Source organism: Cryptomeria japonica, chromosome 3 (genome assembly GCF_030272615.1).
Source record: "Cryptomeria japonica chromosome 3, Sugi_1.0, whole genome shotgun sequence".
Lineage (NCBI taxonomy): Eukaryota > Viridiplantae > Streptophyta > Pinopsida > Cupressales > Cupressaceae > Cryptomeria > Cryptomeria japonica.
This window is the reverse complement of record NC_081407.1, coordinates 469,913,535-469,930,181: the sequence shown is the minus strand read 5'-3', so window position 1 is coordinate 469,930,181 and position 16,647 is coordinate 469,913,535. Positions and strand designations below refer to the sequence as shown.

At 38.2% G+C, this 16,647-nt stretch overlaps 1 protein-coding gene across 3 annotated transcripts in view; it reads left to right on the top strand.

Annotated features, from left to right (window-relative positions):
- The window catches only part of LOC131041373 (histone deacetylase 5), a 223,456-nt gene that overhangs the window by 194,436 nt on the left and 12,373 nt on the right, over window positions 1-16,647 (top strand). For 2 of the 3 annotated variants that reach the window (XM_059218409.1, XM_059218411.1), the window contains one exon: window positions 4,269-4,333. The exons of the other annotated variant lie outside the window; for it this stretch is intronic. In XM_059218409.1, the coding sequence (XP_059074392.1) occupies window positions 4,269-4,333 (65 nt within the window). The remainder of the gene's footprint in view (window positions 1-4,268; window positions 4,334-16,647) is intronic. 3 annotated transcript variants of the gene reach the window in all.

The following is a 16,647-nucleotide window of genomic DNA, read 5'->3' as shown; positions in this document are numbered from 1 at the left end:
GAGCTGCCTTCTGATCATCAAGAAAAGAGTGTGCTGGAAGTTCTTGAAGATACTCCTGCATGTATCCAGCTGTCAGAGATTGATACCTCCACTTCTGGCTTTGAAGAATTTATGAGGCAATCTTCATGCCCATTGGTTACTGAGCAAACCATGGTCGCCATCCAAACAGATACTCCTCCTAGGATGACCACAGTTGTTCAAACAGAAACTGCTTCTCCTTTGCTTGCAGCTGTTACTGAAGGAGAGTTGATGGCTTTACCTCCATGGCTTAGTTCTTTTACTTCAAAAAGGAAGAAGCAAGAAATCTCACCTGATGCCTTTGATTATCAGAAACTTAAACAGTCTAGACCCAAGGTTGCTAAAAAGGCCAAGACTATCTCCAGAGTAATTGTTGACAGTAACAAGATGAAGGTAGCTGAAATTGTTGAACTTCTTGCAGATAAGCCACTTGAAAAGATGTCAGCTGCTGATTACAAAGTTACAAGGATAGAATTGGGTAAGCAAACGCATGAGGTGATTAAACATGATGCCCAGTTTTCTGTAGCTTCACTAGTACAGCGGTGTGATGAACTTTTAGCTAAGAAAGACAAGCTGGAAGAGGACAACCGACAACTTGTTGCAGCTATTCATAAAATCACAAAACATACTGGTGAAGTGAGTAATCCTTCAAGTTCTACTGAGGCACGAGAATCAATTCGTGGAGTTGAAAGGGCTGCTCAGAAAGTACAAGCATTGGATTCCTGGGTTGATCAGCTCCATGATCTATGTGCACAAGTGCTGAAAGACATTTTTCAGATGATGTCTAAGTTGGAGACTATTGAAGAGAAACTAAGTCATACCTCCGACGCTTTTAAGATGAATCTGGAAAGTGTTGAAGGTAGTTTGACAATCTAGCGCACCATGCCCCAACAACAGTTGAGTGTTCTACAGGAGCATGCCATTATCCCTTCCAGGGTCATGTACTTGGAATTTGAAGAGCTTCTGGAAAATAAGGCCCTTGTTCTTAAATCCCTCATTGAGGGGATTGGTGATGCAATGAGATTACGGGGTGAAGTTCTCCAAGATATTGTTTTTCATTGTGAAAAGGCCTGTTGCAACATAATAAGTCAGGATGGAGAGCTGATACCAGAAGAAGAAGTTCTTGCAGATTTACAAATGAGGATTCATAATGAATGGAGGAGCGAACAATTCTCAGCTGATGAAACACCAAATCTTTTTGCATGAAATTCAGTCCATCTTGGAGAAGAACAACTCTATGCTCCTCCGATGCCATGATACCATTGTGAAGACCATGGTTGTTGCCAAGAACACCCATGAACCGGATCCTGATGAGCTACGAATGATCATCCAAAAGTTTGAAGGATTCATGTCTTCACGTGCTGCATTTTAAGTGTTTTCCAACACTTAGTTGTATTTTTCCAGATTTGTAACCTTTTAGTTGTAGTTTTTCTTTTGACAAGTTACATGTAAAAGCCTTTTGTAAATTGCAAGTTAAGTCTTTACTTGCACTTTTGTAATTACACGTAAGACAACTAAAAGTTGTGTTCAGTTAGGACTGTAGTTGGAATAAGTCTTGGTGGTTGAGAGAATCTCTCAAGTTAGTTAGGATCCTCCCACCTTTTTCTTAAGGCTCCTCTTCTATAAATACTTGAGGGGTCTATTGTAATTTTTATCTTTTGGAAAGCAAGCAAAAACTCTGCCAAATTTACAGCAAAGAAGTCTTTGAACTTTCATGTGTAAATTCGAGAATTGAAAGAAATATAAGGAAATTGCTCAAGCTTTGAGTCTTTGTGCTACATTCTTGAGTTTGTGTTCTATATTATCTTTCTTGCAAGTGTTTCTTCAAAGAACTTAATCAAATTTGATTTGCATTCTTTGTGCTGCAAGTATTTGAGGTTAATATAAATTAGAATAAATATTCTTTTGAGAGGAGCTGTAAGTCTTTGTGCTTGCACTTATTCTTTAGACAATTTAGGAGCAGATTTTGTGAGAAATAGTTGTGAGTCTTTGAGCTTATACTACTTCCCACTGTTTTATGTAGAAAAAAATAAGATATTGCAATCTTTGAGGTGTTATAAATTGTTCTTGATAGTGTTAGTATAGAAAAGGGTAGATAGGACTTCATATAATCAAGACTTTGAGCTTGATATTGTTATCCCATCCCGAAGGAAGTGACGAAAGTCTTTGAGCTTTCAGGAAACTTCATTTCCTTTCTCTCATTTCATTTCAAAAAATTATTACTGTTGTTTTATGATAAATTGTTATCACTTTTCTGTGAAGAGAAAAGGATATTGGCTTTTTTGAAAGAAGAAGAAAGACTGCTGTCCCATCCCATTTTATTTTTAAAGTTGTAGTTAGATAGGGGGAGCCTTACCTTAATTAGGAGAGGTTTACTCACACGCTGTGGTTGAAACCACAATTATGTATATTTTCCCAAGTGTACAAAATTTTCAACCAACACAGTGGTCTCAATTCATGAAAGCGATTTAATTTTGCCTCTGACGATTTTTATGGAGGTGTAAATTCTATCTTTATTTGGAGACATCATTCTTGTGCGATGATATTTTTCTGTTGGCTGCTGAAGTATATAAAAAATATTGCCTAACGTCGTAACTGGTGCTTTATTTTCTTTGAACTGGGTATATTAAGTATCGTGGGTCTTATGCGTGGCGACTGAAAATATTAACGGGAAGTAAATTCGTTGAAATAGAGTGCGATGCTTGGATATTATGATGCGTTTTTCCTTCCGTATACTGTTTTCTGATTCTGAATAAATTGCTGCTGTTGTTTTATGTGGGGAGGAATCCTTTTAAGGATTGGTGCAGGAGTTTGAATGTTTTTTGTGCGTTGAAATATTCGGATGCATTGTTTTTAGAAGCTGCCGTGATTGAACCATCTGAAAAGAATAATCGTTTTTGTGCCTTATGCTGCGGCATTTTCGGGAGGACTACTTTTCATAGATCGTGAACTTTATGCTGAGTGGGGGTGGTCAAGCCTAAATGGAGCAAAAAGGAAGTATTGTTTTAATGACACTGCAGTTTGATCTCTTGCGGGACCAAAGTCTTTTAAGTTTTTAGAAGAATCGTATTCTTCTGAATTTAAAAATAAATACTCTGCTTCAGTTTTCTATTTTTGGTGAAGTTTGAGATGCTGTAAATGAAAAATGCGTTTTTGCTGAGTGGTGCTATACTTAAAAATGATGAAGAGGTGTGAAGCTTTTTAGAGAGCTGAAGGTGTATTATTCAGTTTTTTTTTAAAATATTATATGTGGCTGTGTGTTTTGCTAAAAAGAAGAGAGTTGAGTGCATATGCTGACTGAGCTTTGAACCTTGATTTTTTTATTTCTGGGAGATATTTTTTAAGGAGATACTGTTTCAATCAGAGATTCATCTGGAGTTGGTGCTTCTGTTTGTAGTTCTTGTATGTGAAGTTGGTGCCCTTTGTGAGTTGAAGCTCACTCATGTATTGTTGGGTTGGTGCCCATTTTTGAAAATTAACAAGAGTCTGATTTGCCGTGGTTTTTTACCCGAAAGGGTTTTCCATGAGAAACTTTGGTGTTCGGCTTTCACTGGTTTACCATTCATGTTTTATGTCTGTTCTTAGAATTTTAAGTTTTGAATTTATGCAATACTGATTCACCCCCGCCCCTACCCCTCTCAGTATTGCTTGTGCGCTCTTCACACATAATGTCAAAGGCTTATGGAAATGATTTGAAGGTCTTAGCGGAAAAAATGAGGTTTGAAAAACCCTAGTCATTGGGAAGAGAAATGCTCAATATATGGAACTGAAATGCACCCTAGCTTGGTTGTATGACCAAGCTCAAGATCTGATAAACTGCAACACAGCTTCGTAAATATTGGCACTCCTCCATCTTGTACAACTTTCTGAATATATCAACTGGCTGTCCTACATAACATAATATGTTTATGTCAATTGCTCAAAAAACAAAGTAATATATTTTCGATATCCTCCCTCTACAAATATTCATGGTGAGAATCTTCCAATGGAATGTTTTTCTGATTGTGCATTCTTGTTATTAAGTTAACACATGTATTCATTTGCTTGCATTTTTGTTTCTCTTTAAACAAAGCATTTTCTTTTTTTGGCTACATGGTCTTAGATGATTGTGTCAGTACTTTATTCATTCTATTTGTCTTTTGTTTTTCTTCTTGAGCTGTGGCATCAGAAATTAAATATTTTAGTAAACAGACCTATGCAAAGATTGTGGATAGCTCAAGTTTGCTGATTGTTATTAGATTATCATGCAGGGTGGCTGGTATGGCACAGTTGTTTACCTTGGCATGGAAGGAGGACTTCCAATTCTGAGTTTCACGTATGCTATTTCCTTTGCCATCTAGCAAGTGATTTTTAGAGTGAATCCTGAGTGAATTATCTAAGATGATAAAATAAAATCTGTTTTGAAATGTAAAATTAGTATCGATGGGTTATAATTTTATAGTCCATCTGCATGCTTATGCTAATAGACACTTGTTTAGGTGGAGAATTAACTTGCTTTGTTAATTGTTTCCAAATTTCTTAAACCAGATGCATGCTTGAGTCTTACTCTTGTATCTGTTTTGTTGTTCTAAGTGGCGTGTTTCACATTGGATAAACTTTGCTGCTGTTGGTGAAACAGGGTAGGCTAATTTCATTTGGTGTAGAAGAGTCAGGTAGTAAACATTGAGGAAAAATGATGTACACAGGGATAAATGGAATGTAATTGTGATTTATGGAATATAGATGTTGTCAATAATTATATAGCTGATTTTGTTCCATATCACTGTGAAGACCATTGGCAGTAAATATATCAAGTCGACAATAATCACCAGCATCCATGCTGGCAAATGAAGATTTAGAAGGACAAAGATTGCCAATTGGCGATAATGGCAAGAGAAAAAAATTGACAAACAAAGTGGGGTTGAAGGAATCAGCAAATGTTGCCAAACATGGAGAGAAGTGGGACTGCTGGATCCCTCGTAGCAGCCACGTACCTTGAGTTCCTGGCTTTGTAGCCATATGGCAGGTTCAAATGTACATGTGTCAATATATGGGTGGTCTAGGTTTGTTAGTAGCCAAACCTTAGCCTTGGGGATTCCTATGAATACCCCTTTGCAGGCTATTTAGAAGGGATATAAAAGAGAAGTGCACTAGAGTATGACGATGACCATGGGAGAGGACAACATTGAGATTCCATGTGCATGCAAGGAGAGTCTAAGGGCAAGATGGAGACTGTAGCAAAGGTTTAGGAGCAGAGTGAAGGGCTGAAGGAGATTGTAGCTATAAGAGGAGGAAGCTCAAAATAAGGGCCAAATGTAGTTGAATGGAGATGCTAAAATCAGGTCGCTGCCAATTGGTGATTGTAGGTGACTTTTTGCTATCCTTTTGTGAATGGAATGCTAGGGCATTAAGTAATCAAAGATCGGGATATTTATTTAAATAAGTACAACACTTTTAGAAAATATGACTGTAGGTGACTTTTTGCCATCCTTTTGTGAATGGAATGTTAGGGCATTAAGTAATCAAATGTCAAGATACATATTTTAATAAGTGCAACACTTGTAGAAAATATCTTAACATTTTGGTTCCACTACTAGGACCTATCTTTCAAAGGTAGCTTGATTGACAATCCTTGATGAAGAACACAAAATTGATAATTGTTGGAGATGGTATACCCAATCAAGGTTGTGAAGAAGCTGCAAGTATCGCTACTAATGGCTATGCAAATGTTGGTTGGGACATTGAGAGGATGACCTACATGTATCACAAAACCTTGCAAAGGACAAGGGAGACATGAGGGTGTTGAGTGATGAGATGTTGGTAGATTGGGTAGTAAACATGGCCAGATTGAAGGGAAGCATAGGCTTACCATCAGTTAGTGATAAAAAAAGAGTTGAGGAAAGAGTCGTGGTAGACTATATATTCTAGATGCTAGAATATTGTAAAGAGGTAGAGGCACATAACTAGAAATATTAGATTATTTGTTGAGCAGAAGGAATTGCAAAATCAATGCTAAAGGTGGAATTGTTTGTAAACACTTTATAGGGAAAGGTGCACAAAGTGGAGCCGTGACAATTAGGAATAGTAAAAGGAAGAATTCATGAATGAATTTTAGTGTCTTGAATTGAATTCTAGGTGAGGAAGAGTGTCAAGGTGTATGATATCAAAATTGTAACTTGTAAGATGCATGTGAAAGACTCCAAATTATATGCCTGGTGTTTGAGTGGTTCTTCCTCGCTTAGATAGCTCCGAAGAATAGAGCCTACCCTTTGATTCCTTGTTACATTGCAATTCATTAACAATGGGGTCTCTAACCTCAACTTGTGGTGCCATCCTTTGAATCCATGTAGTGAGGCCCTCCATAACCTCCCATTGGGATTTGAGAAGGTATCTGAGTAGAAAAAACCAGGGTTGAGGAAGTGCCAGTTGCATGGATGGGTTGGTGGAGTTGATTGTTCCACCTCCTATCAATAGTTTCCCATATGGGATCACATTTGAGCCAGTTCCCCTTATAATTATTTCTAATAGATCCTTGGCCCTATCCATGGCCTCATAAATATACCCCATTGGGTTTTGATCCCCATCCACCAAACGAAGAACTCTAACCAAGGGCTTCGACACCTACACTTTAAAAATACAAAAAATTAAAGTTACAAATCTATAATGAAAGACTTAAAAAAAAATTCAATTTGAATTTAAATTTGGAGTTTTGAAGGCATCTTTGTAGCTTTTCATGCAGAAAGGGTGTTAAAAATTATGCTTGCAATCCTCTCTCCTTCAAGTTTCTTTAAATAAGATGAGTTTATCCATGCTTGACTCAAACATTTGTTTCAAAGTTGTCAATGAACCAATAATGCTTTGCAAGTTTAAGAAAAATGTTGCAAACCTTGTGACACTCAATCTTACTAACTCTTTCCCTTGGGTGTAATCTATCATCAAATGAAGAACCCAAGGGTGATTGTAGATAAATTTTGTGATACTCCTTGAATCATCTACAATCGGTGTCACCTAATCAAATTTGCCTATGTCCTCCAACAAAAGAAAGTCAAGGACATGTGTTGCACAAGGGGACCAAAAAAGTGTCTTGTGTTTGCCTTGAAAGATTCTCCCAATCACCACATATGCTACTGCATTATCAATTATTATTTGCACCACATTTTCTATGCCCACCTCCATGACAACTTTCTGCAACATTGGAGACAAAGTTGCTGGATTTGACTTTGTTGGAGGCTTCCACTAACTTAAAAAAAACCTCACTTTTCAAGCTACAAAAAAATTAATAATGGTGTGGTTTTTCCCATCCGTCCAACCATTAAAAAGAATAGTGCAACCATATTTTTTCCATTTCTTTTTTTGTCTATCCACCACTACCCTTGACAAGCACAAAGTGTAATTAAGTACACAATTTTAATTTTTAAACAAAAAAATGGTAAATTCAACAAAAGTTACTATAAAATAAAGAACACAAATTTAGTCTTAAATTCGACATAAATACTTTGAGTATAAACTAGCAAAAAATTTAAATTAACTAACCTCCCACTCAAGTCTTTGTGAGAAGGCACCTTGTAGCCTTTTTTTTGCAACCATCAATGCAATAACCAAATTGTTCCAATAAGGATTACTCGCCTCATTGAAAGGCATGTTGTTAAAGTACCAAAAATCAGCACATACAATATGCACCTGTTCATCCACCTCCTTGTTCAACCAAGTAGCTTCCAATGATGGTTGTGCTTGAGGTGTGTTTTTTGGCACAAAAATCTATGTGGCATGTGTGTAGGTGTTGTTGCTTGCATTTTACTAGAAATAGATTAAGTGGAGGTCATGGTGGATTTGTTTTTGTTGGTATTGGAAATAAGCCACACTCGGATCGACGATGGACTGGTCCAAGAGGGGCCAGTAGCTCAATGGTAGAGCACTCCAGTAGCGTATGGAAGGTCCTAGGTTCGAGTCCTAGCTGGTCCATGTCTCAACATGGTATTAGAGCCAGGTCCAGGCTAGGAGCCCCAAGCACACGAGAGGTGTGGCTTAATGGGGGGTGTTGGTGTTGGAAATAAGCCACACTTGGATCGATGATGGACTGGTCCAAGAGGGGCCAGTAGCTCAGTGGTAGAGCACTCCAACAACGTATGGAAGTCCTAGGTTCGAGTCCTAGCTGGTCCATGTCTCAACAGTTTTGGATACTTGGACCATGAAGAGAACCCACTAAGCCCTGAAATGCATCTTCATCCAATTCCAGTTGGTAATTTTTTCTCTTATGTGGCTACAAGTAGGCCATTTATTTCTCTTTCTATTTCTTTGGTGATCCAATGACAAGCCTTGGCATCACGATTAGTAATGCCTGCAATATGGTATTTGAGGTGGTTTATGCCTCCATGATATATTTTTTCACATATAATGCAATAAACTTACGTAGGTTCCAGTTCTTGAAGGCATATTTCTAAGCAAGTTCTTTAGCTCCTACAAGACGAGTGCCTACAAACGGTGGTGGCAGCATTGATGGGACGGAGCCCGAGGTTGAATCGGATGCAAAAGCTTCTCTATTTGTCATTATAATTTAACATACACATACAAAGTGAACACAACATATTAATTTTTAATAAAATCCAACCTTAATTAGTTTATATCAGTAAAAATTTAATCTAATTTAAAAATTCTAAACATTTTCTTTATAAAAAAAAGGATTAAAATAAAAAAATAAGTTGGGTATGAAAAACATTGAAAATAGTGAAAAATCAGGAAAAAATGATGCAAAAGGGTGATGAGTCTTATTTTGTGGAATTTAGATCTATATATAATACTTAGTATTAGCATTAATGATTTTTTTTTAACCTAGATGCAGCAAAAGTGAAGTAAAATGTTTTTAAAAAACAACGAAAATGAATAACAGAAAATCTACCTATGCTTCCAATTTGCCTTTAAAATTCACCAAAAGTTCTCTTTCGATCTTCTTTGCTCATGCTTGCTGGTTGGGAGGGTAGGGGCAATTTTGATAATAAAATGACCTTTTTTGTCATTGGCTTTTTTTCCATGTGCAACTGAGTCTTTTGCACAGACTTGTTGAGTTTTGGCCAAAAATCAGCAAGTTTTTGCCCAGAATTTGATGAGTAAGCTTGCGAGTAAATGGCACAAATATTTGTTGAAAGTTTGACTCGGTGAGAACGCCATCTTTGGTTGAACAAATGTAAGATAGTTTGGCCATCTGTTCCAATGTAGTTTCCTCCTTGCATTCACACACAACACCATCCAGGTTCATTCTTTACTCCATTCAAGTTTCCACACCCAAGAACTATCACCTCCAATACTTGTTATTTGAGAGAACAATCTCTAAGTAGATCAGCCTGTGAAGTCATCCAATGACCACATCTAGTAGAGGTCTGCAATGAGCTTGTGTACGTGCTTTCGAGACATTGATTTGTGCAACCTGTTTTTAGTGATTCCAATCCTCTTTGTGATAGAAATGATGATTTTAGATTATTGATCAATGGTGTGGTTGGCAAAGGAATTGGTTGCCAAATTTGCATCCTAGTAGACATGATTGATTTAATATTCCTATATGTTGTCTAAATTGTGAATTTCATGATTGAGATAATTTTTAATTTTCCAATTTGGAGCATACCCTTTGCATATAGCGTTTATGCAAATGAGAGAGGCATCCTCTATATCGATGTTGTGTATTCGATCACGCATGCACACTTTCATACCCTACAGTAGAGCAGTTTGGTTTTGCTCCGTTGTTCATGCATGTTGATTTTTTTTAGAAAGATAACAAATTAGCTTCCCATCCTTATCACTAATGATGCATCACGCTCTAGCATGTCTTGGGTTGCCTATTGATGCCCCATCAAAATTAAGCTTCAATCTTCCATGATATATGTATTAAGGAAGATTGCTAACAAATACTCAATAGTGAATGTGGGATAATATTTACCTTGAGAAGTGTTTTCTAGTGGCAGCAAAACACAAAATTTCATGTTGTGCTTATGTACAAAAAAATTAAATATTGCTGACATATATTTAAAAAAGAAACTAGAAACATAAAATAACTCATTTAAATAAAAATGAAATGATTATTAAAATAAAACAACTCTTAAGTAAATAAAATTATTGAAGACTGTATGTCATGGCTTTTTTATAAATAGACATATCTAAGATATCTATACTACTAATTATAATATAATATTTCCATTTCTATATTATATATTGAAATATAAGATAGCTTTTTACCCTTAGATATGAAATTACAAATTAAAAATCTAAGGTTACATATACTTGTGAACCATAAGATTAATTGCAAGGTTTATAATAAAATCACTTCATATTTTTCTTTTCAAAATGTGACTTAAGTTCGTGGCCAAGTCAACATGCTCCCCTACCAAGGCATAATTTTAAATTGAGTTTAGTTAGTCAAAAGTGCTTTAAATTTTAAAAGCTAGGAGTTTAAGAAAAATAATGAGCATCAAGTCTCATTAAGTGGATGAGATCTATGCTCACCCTCGAACCAAGAGCTGCTCTAATTTTAAAAGAATATCAATGAAAGAGACTTCTTGGGCAAATGTTTGTACTCTCTTTTTGTAGGTTGAAAGGAAGGAGAGAGGACACAAGAGGATTTTGAAAGCCAAGCGTCATCAAAGAACAATGAGAATGATTTTTTTGTTCTTTGAATTCATTTCATTTTAGGGGAAAGGACACAGTAAGCTTGTTCCAATGGTTGTGACAACATTTTTTGATTTAATGCCTAATATTTTTGACAACATTGCACCAATAGTTGTGACTTTAAAGTTGTTATTGTGATGATGACTACCCATAACTGATAGAAATGTATCCCTAAGCACTAAAAAACAGCGAATTATGTGGTGCCACATTAGTGCACAAATATCAATCTCGCTTTTTTGGGGGGCTGTTTTGGACACCTTGGCAAAAAGCATGCTGATGTGGCTATAAAACCTTAGTTATAAGTAGGGGACTTGCCAAGTAAGCTGCTGTAAACAATTGGGAGATTTGAAATTTCCATGTAGAATTTTGGGAAGCGTGAAGTTAGGGTGCTCAACTACTGGATCCTCTCCCCTATTTATTTTCATTTCTTTGCTAAATAAATATCTAGTTGAAGGAAAAATAAATCAAATTCTATATTATATATGTATATACTATATACACAAAAATCCAAAAAGAAAAAAAGTTTGAAAAGTATTTAAATTTAATTTTACCATTTTATTAATTTCTTTTTACTTTTTGTTATGTTACCCATGATTATATTGGTTTGTCAAGAGGAAAAAAAAATTTAAAAATTGTAATGATATGTATTATTCTATTATTGTTCGGCTTCGGGACCTATTCTCCCAGCACCAGCCCTATGACACTATGCAGTCGTGCCAGCTTATTACTTCTTTCTTTCCTAAGATTCACTCAGATCATGGCACCAAGCACCAACTTAGTTCTCCCTCCAGATCTCATTGGTCAGTGGTTCCCAGGAAAGCCTCCCTCTTGTAGCAATGTTCTTCTCCCTCTAGGAAATGTCTTAAGGGCATTGGGTTTCCTGCCGACTTTTCGGGTGGCGAGTCTATCTTGAGGTTCTTCTTTGCAATGTAGATTTTGTAGTGGAAGGGGCTTGAGGGGGGGGTTTTCCCCCCTCTCTCTCTTTTCTTCCTTTCTTTCGGTTTTCTTGCTTTCTTTGTCTTTGGTTTTTGTTGCTTTTGTTCGGGCACCGTCTCGTGTCCCTGCTGCGGGCTGGCCTCCTTGTTTGGCTGTGGGCAGTCCCTTTGACCTGTTTTGTGGTCTTTTGTTGGACATTAATAATTTTTTCTTATCTTATTTTATCTTATTAATATTTTTTGGATTTCAAAAAAAATCCTCTATGGGGGAGTGCTAATAGCTCCCCACATAGCCTACAACTCCCCTTATTGGTAGTAGCTCTTGGGTTGCATGTAGGAGGGGGCATGGACCCATGTGTTGTGGCCACCATGGACTTGCACCTTGTATAGGACTCAACATTATTCCTGCTACACATAGATGTAGTATTTTTTTAAATATATTACCTTTGCAAATATGGAAGTCAAATAACTTTATATATACGTAAGTTAAATAGCTATTATCCCTACATGGGGGTTGAGATTAGGGTGCAGGTAGGTAGCAATAGGGATGTTTGAAAGCCAGATAGTGTTGTTCCAAGGAAATATTGGACCCTCATGATATAAAAACCCTATCATTGAACAACTATAATCGGGACCCATTTATAGTTTCATTGCCAATCCATGCATATTTCATTGAAACTAAGGTTTTTGAATTTTTATTTTCCTTTGATGTTTGAGTTACATCTATGGTAGGCCCCTAAAACCCTAGGCCTATATTGACTTTAGATCCCTCTTGCCGCTCATTCATGTTTCACTACTACCTCAATTTGGTATCAAAATATAAATATATCCTTTTAGATCCCTTTTGATCCCTTAGGTTGCTTGGTTTTGCGGACCTTATTAAAATCTCTTCATTCGTTCGTTCAAAGAATTGTAATAAAATATATAATAGAAGAGATAGTGTGGGGTTTTCCTATTTTTAGTGGACTATCTCCTAGAGCATATGCAACCATTGTTGCCTATGTTTTTTTTTTCCATTGACACTTTTTTCTTCTCATGCCCTTCGTCTTGGTTTACATCATTTACCTAACCTTGTACTTTCTTGGGAGCCTTACTCACGCTCTTGAGGAGAGCCTCTTTTTTTCTTTTTCCGTTGACACTTTTTTCTTCTCATGCCCTTCATCTTGGTTCAGATCATTTACCTAACCTTGTACTTTCTTGGGAGCCCTACTCATGCTCTGGTGGAGAATGCCCAGATGGGTTCGCGTGGGTTCGGGTTTGCATCAAGGTACGCACAAGTGTGGCTCGGGTGTGCCATAGGGGCCCCAAGTTCGTTGTGGGTCCGTGAACACAAACCCTCAATGAACTTGTGGCCCCTAGGACAAACTCGGATGAACCCGGGCTTTGCTGCTAGGAGTCACTTAAAAATTAAAAAAATAGTTGTTTTTTTTTACCTAAAACCCTAGTTGGCCACCTATCTTATCATTTCAACCTCATATTTGCTCATTTCATTGTCTCTTTTTTTCATAATGGCATTTTGAAGGGCAGTTGATTATTTTCGAAGGAGATCGTTTGTGGTAATCAATCATCTAAGGTAAGCATTTAACCTTATTCTTTGGTCTTTTAACGATTTTTTTCAAGTTTCAAAGAATTTTTCCAAGTTTTTGAAGAAATTTTTTTTTTTTTTTTTTTAAGAAAAAGAGAAACAAGTTCTACTATTTCTTATTGTGAGATTTTGCCATGATCAAGGGCTCAATGAAAAGCACAAAAAATAGAGACAATAGTTTGACAAGAACAAACTGTATTCTCATCAATATGCAAGTATGATCAACTGGATTAACCAATACAATGAAGATGAGCCTGCTTATATAGGCAATGCCAAATGGATATGTGAGCACACAATCATGACATGTGGCTCAATGAGAAACAAGGGTAGGTAAGAATATGTAGGGGTAGGTAGGAGAAATAATATAATATTCCACAAGAGGTGGATCACCCACCGAATGTGGAATGTAACAACAAGATAAGACCAAAAAAGATGGATTTTCTCCTACAGGCATCATCCCTATGTGCACACTTCTCTAAGTGTCTCGTATCCAAACTACGATGAGATGCATTATCCTAAGTCAACTCAAGTAAAGTGTAATTATAACCTATACGAATAAATAATTACACCAACACCCCCCTTAAGTTCAACTTAGGGGAATGTAGACTCAATCTAACCAATGCAAGATGGGTCCCAGCTACTAGGCCATGATAGGTACCCATGCACAATATGCAAATGCAAGGAAACCTATGCAATGCAATCTCTCACAAACGGAGAAAGGGGGAAATCCTAGTGGGAAAAAACTCCCCCCCAAAAGAGAGATATATGTACAAAGAGACTCTCAAAGAAGAAGGACAAAACCTCAAAGAGAAAAAAGCCCCCCCCCCCCCCCCATAAGAGAGGAAGGAGAAGTCAGCTGACCCTCCTGATGAAACATCTCGCACTCCCAAGAGAGCTCGCAACTACTGGTACTTACTCTTAGTGAAGGGTTTTGTGAATATGTCTACAATCTGCTTCGATGTAGGACAATATTCCAAATCAATGACCTACTCCTGAATTAGCTCTCGGATGTAGTGCATATGTATCGCGATGTGTTTCGTCCGCTGATGTTGGGTCAGGTTCTTCGAGATCACAATAGCACTCTGATTATCGCAGTGTAGAATTGTCGGTCGTGGAGTGGAGAACCCAAACTCTGTTGGAATATGTTGAAGCCAAATAGCCTCAGTCGCTGCGTTAACAACCCCTTAATACTCAACCTCAGTCGAAGAGAGAGAAATAGCATGCTGCTTCTTGCTCTGCCAACAAATGGGGCCCGAACCAAGATGGAAGTTTTAACTTGAAGTAGACTTACGATCATCAAGATCGCCAACCCAATCGAAGTCTGTGTAAACAACTAAGCGAGGTCCTGTTCCTGTTGCATAGTGAATCCCATAATGGTGTGTACCCTGGATGTAGTGTAAGATGCGTTTGGCTGCTTTCCAATGAAGCTCATGTGGTTCCTGCATAAAGCGTGAAACCATGCCAACTGTAAATGAAATGTCAGGGCGTGTGTGAGTCAAGTAGATGAGACTACCCACAAGCTGGCGATACAATGTGGCATCAACTAGTGGAGTGGAACACAACCTCAAGCTTGACTCCTGAAAGAAAGGGAGTCGACACAAGCTTACAATCAGCCATGTGGAAGCGTGCAAGTAGATCAAGAGCATACTTGGGCTATGAAAGTATAATCCCGGAAGGTGACTGTGAAATCTCTATCCCGAGAAAGTAGTGCAAAAGACACAAGTCAGTCATAGCAAATTTGTCACGCAAAGCAGATTTGACACTGCTAATGATGGATGAGGTGCTCCCCGTAATGATCAAGTCATCAACATAGAGCACAAGTATCAAGTGTGAGTCATCCTGTCGCAAAATGTAGACATTCGGATTAGAATGACACCTGGCAAACCCTGCTGAGAGAAGAAAGCAATCCATCTTGGCGTACCAAGCCCTAGGGGCCTGCTTAAGGCCATAGATAGATTTCCTCAGTTGGCAAACCAATGAAGAATCCTAGATGAAACCCTGTGGCTGCTCCATATAAATATCCTCATCAAGATCCCCAGGAAGAAAAGCACTCTTCACATCCATTTGATGTACAACCCAACCATGAGTTGCGACAATAGCAAGTTTCAAGCGAATGGAGTTCATCTTGGCTCGGGCACAATGGTCTCAGTATAGTCAACACCGGGAACTTGTGAGAAACCTTTTGCAACAAGTCGAGCCTTATACTTATCCACACTACCATCCGCTGCAAACTTGGTCTGATAGATCCACTGACATCGAACCAACTTTCTCCCCTTATGGAGAGGGACTAACTCCTAAGTGTTGTTCCTCATCAAGGAACTATACTCTTCCTCCATAGGTTGGTCCCACTCGAGAACCCCTGATGCTTTCTGAAATGTCTGTGGATCGGAAGCGATAGCAATATAGGCACGTGGAAGCTCTTGATGTTGTGATCGAGTCCCTCGTGTATCTAAAGGATCCCCAACAAGAGAACTTGCTGACTCAAGTGTCTATCAAGCCCAACGAGGTCTAGGTGGAGGTGGAGGACGAGGCTCCTCAACTGCAAGTGGACCCTGCAGAGGTGTAACTCTGCGAGTCGGAGTTGAAGGAGTCTCATCATCTGAATCACTCTCATCACTATCCACAATGGAGGAAGGTGGAGGAGGAAGTGAGGCTAAGCTAGAAGAGCTTTCCTCAAAATGAACACTCCTCTCAATAAACACTTCATGTGTCTTTGGATCCATCAATCGATATGCCTTAACACCCTCAGGATATCGAACAAAAATGCAAGGCCTACTTTGAGGCTCCAATGCCTTGCGTTTCTGCAGAGGAATGCGAGCCCATGTTGGACACTCAAAGACTCTGAAATGTCTCACAATCGGTTTCCTACCAACCCAAGCCTCAAAAGGAGTAATACCTTTCAAAGCTTTGCGAGGAACCCGATTTTGGATGTATGCAGCACAACTGATAGCCTCTACTTGAAAGGCGGGATCAAGAGAACGTGCATGTATCATACAACTAGCCATCTCCTTGAGAGTTCTATTCTTTCTTTCTGCAACTCCATTCTGCTGCGGAGTGTAGGCAATTGAATGCTGAAGATCAATACCCTTAAGTCTATTGTTCACATATTCCCTTCCATTATTTGTGCGAAGGATCTTGATCACTTTCCCTGATTGCTTCTCCGCATGAGCCTTGAAGGCTAGAAATCTGTCAAACACTTTACTCTTGTGAATAAGAAAGCAGTTCCAAGTGAAGCGGGAATAGTCATCAATGAAGGTGAGGACATAGCAGGCCTTGCTAAATGAAGGTGATGGAAATGGACCTGCTACATCGCTGTGATCAAGTTGAAGAACTTTCAAATCTCTCCAAGCTTTCCCCTTATCAAACTTCTCTTCGGGATGCTTGCCCATGGAACATCCAGAACATACACCCTCTGAAAAACTGATTCGAGGTAGACCTGTGACCATGTCTTTAGTGCTAAGCTGCTGAAGATAGCGA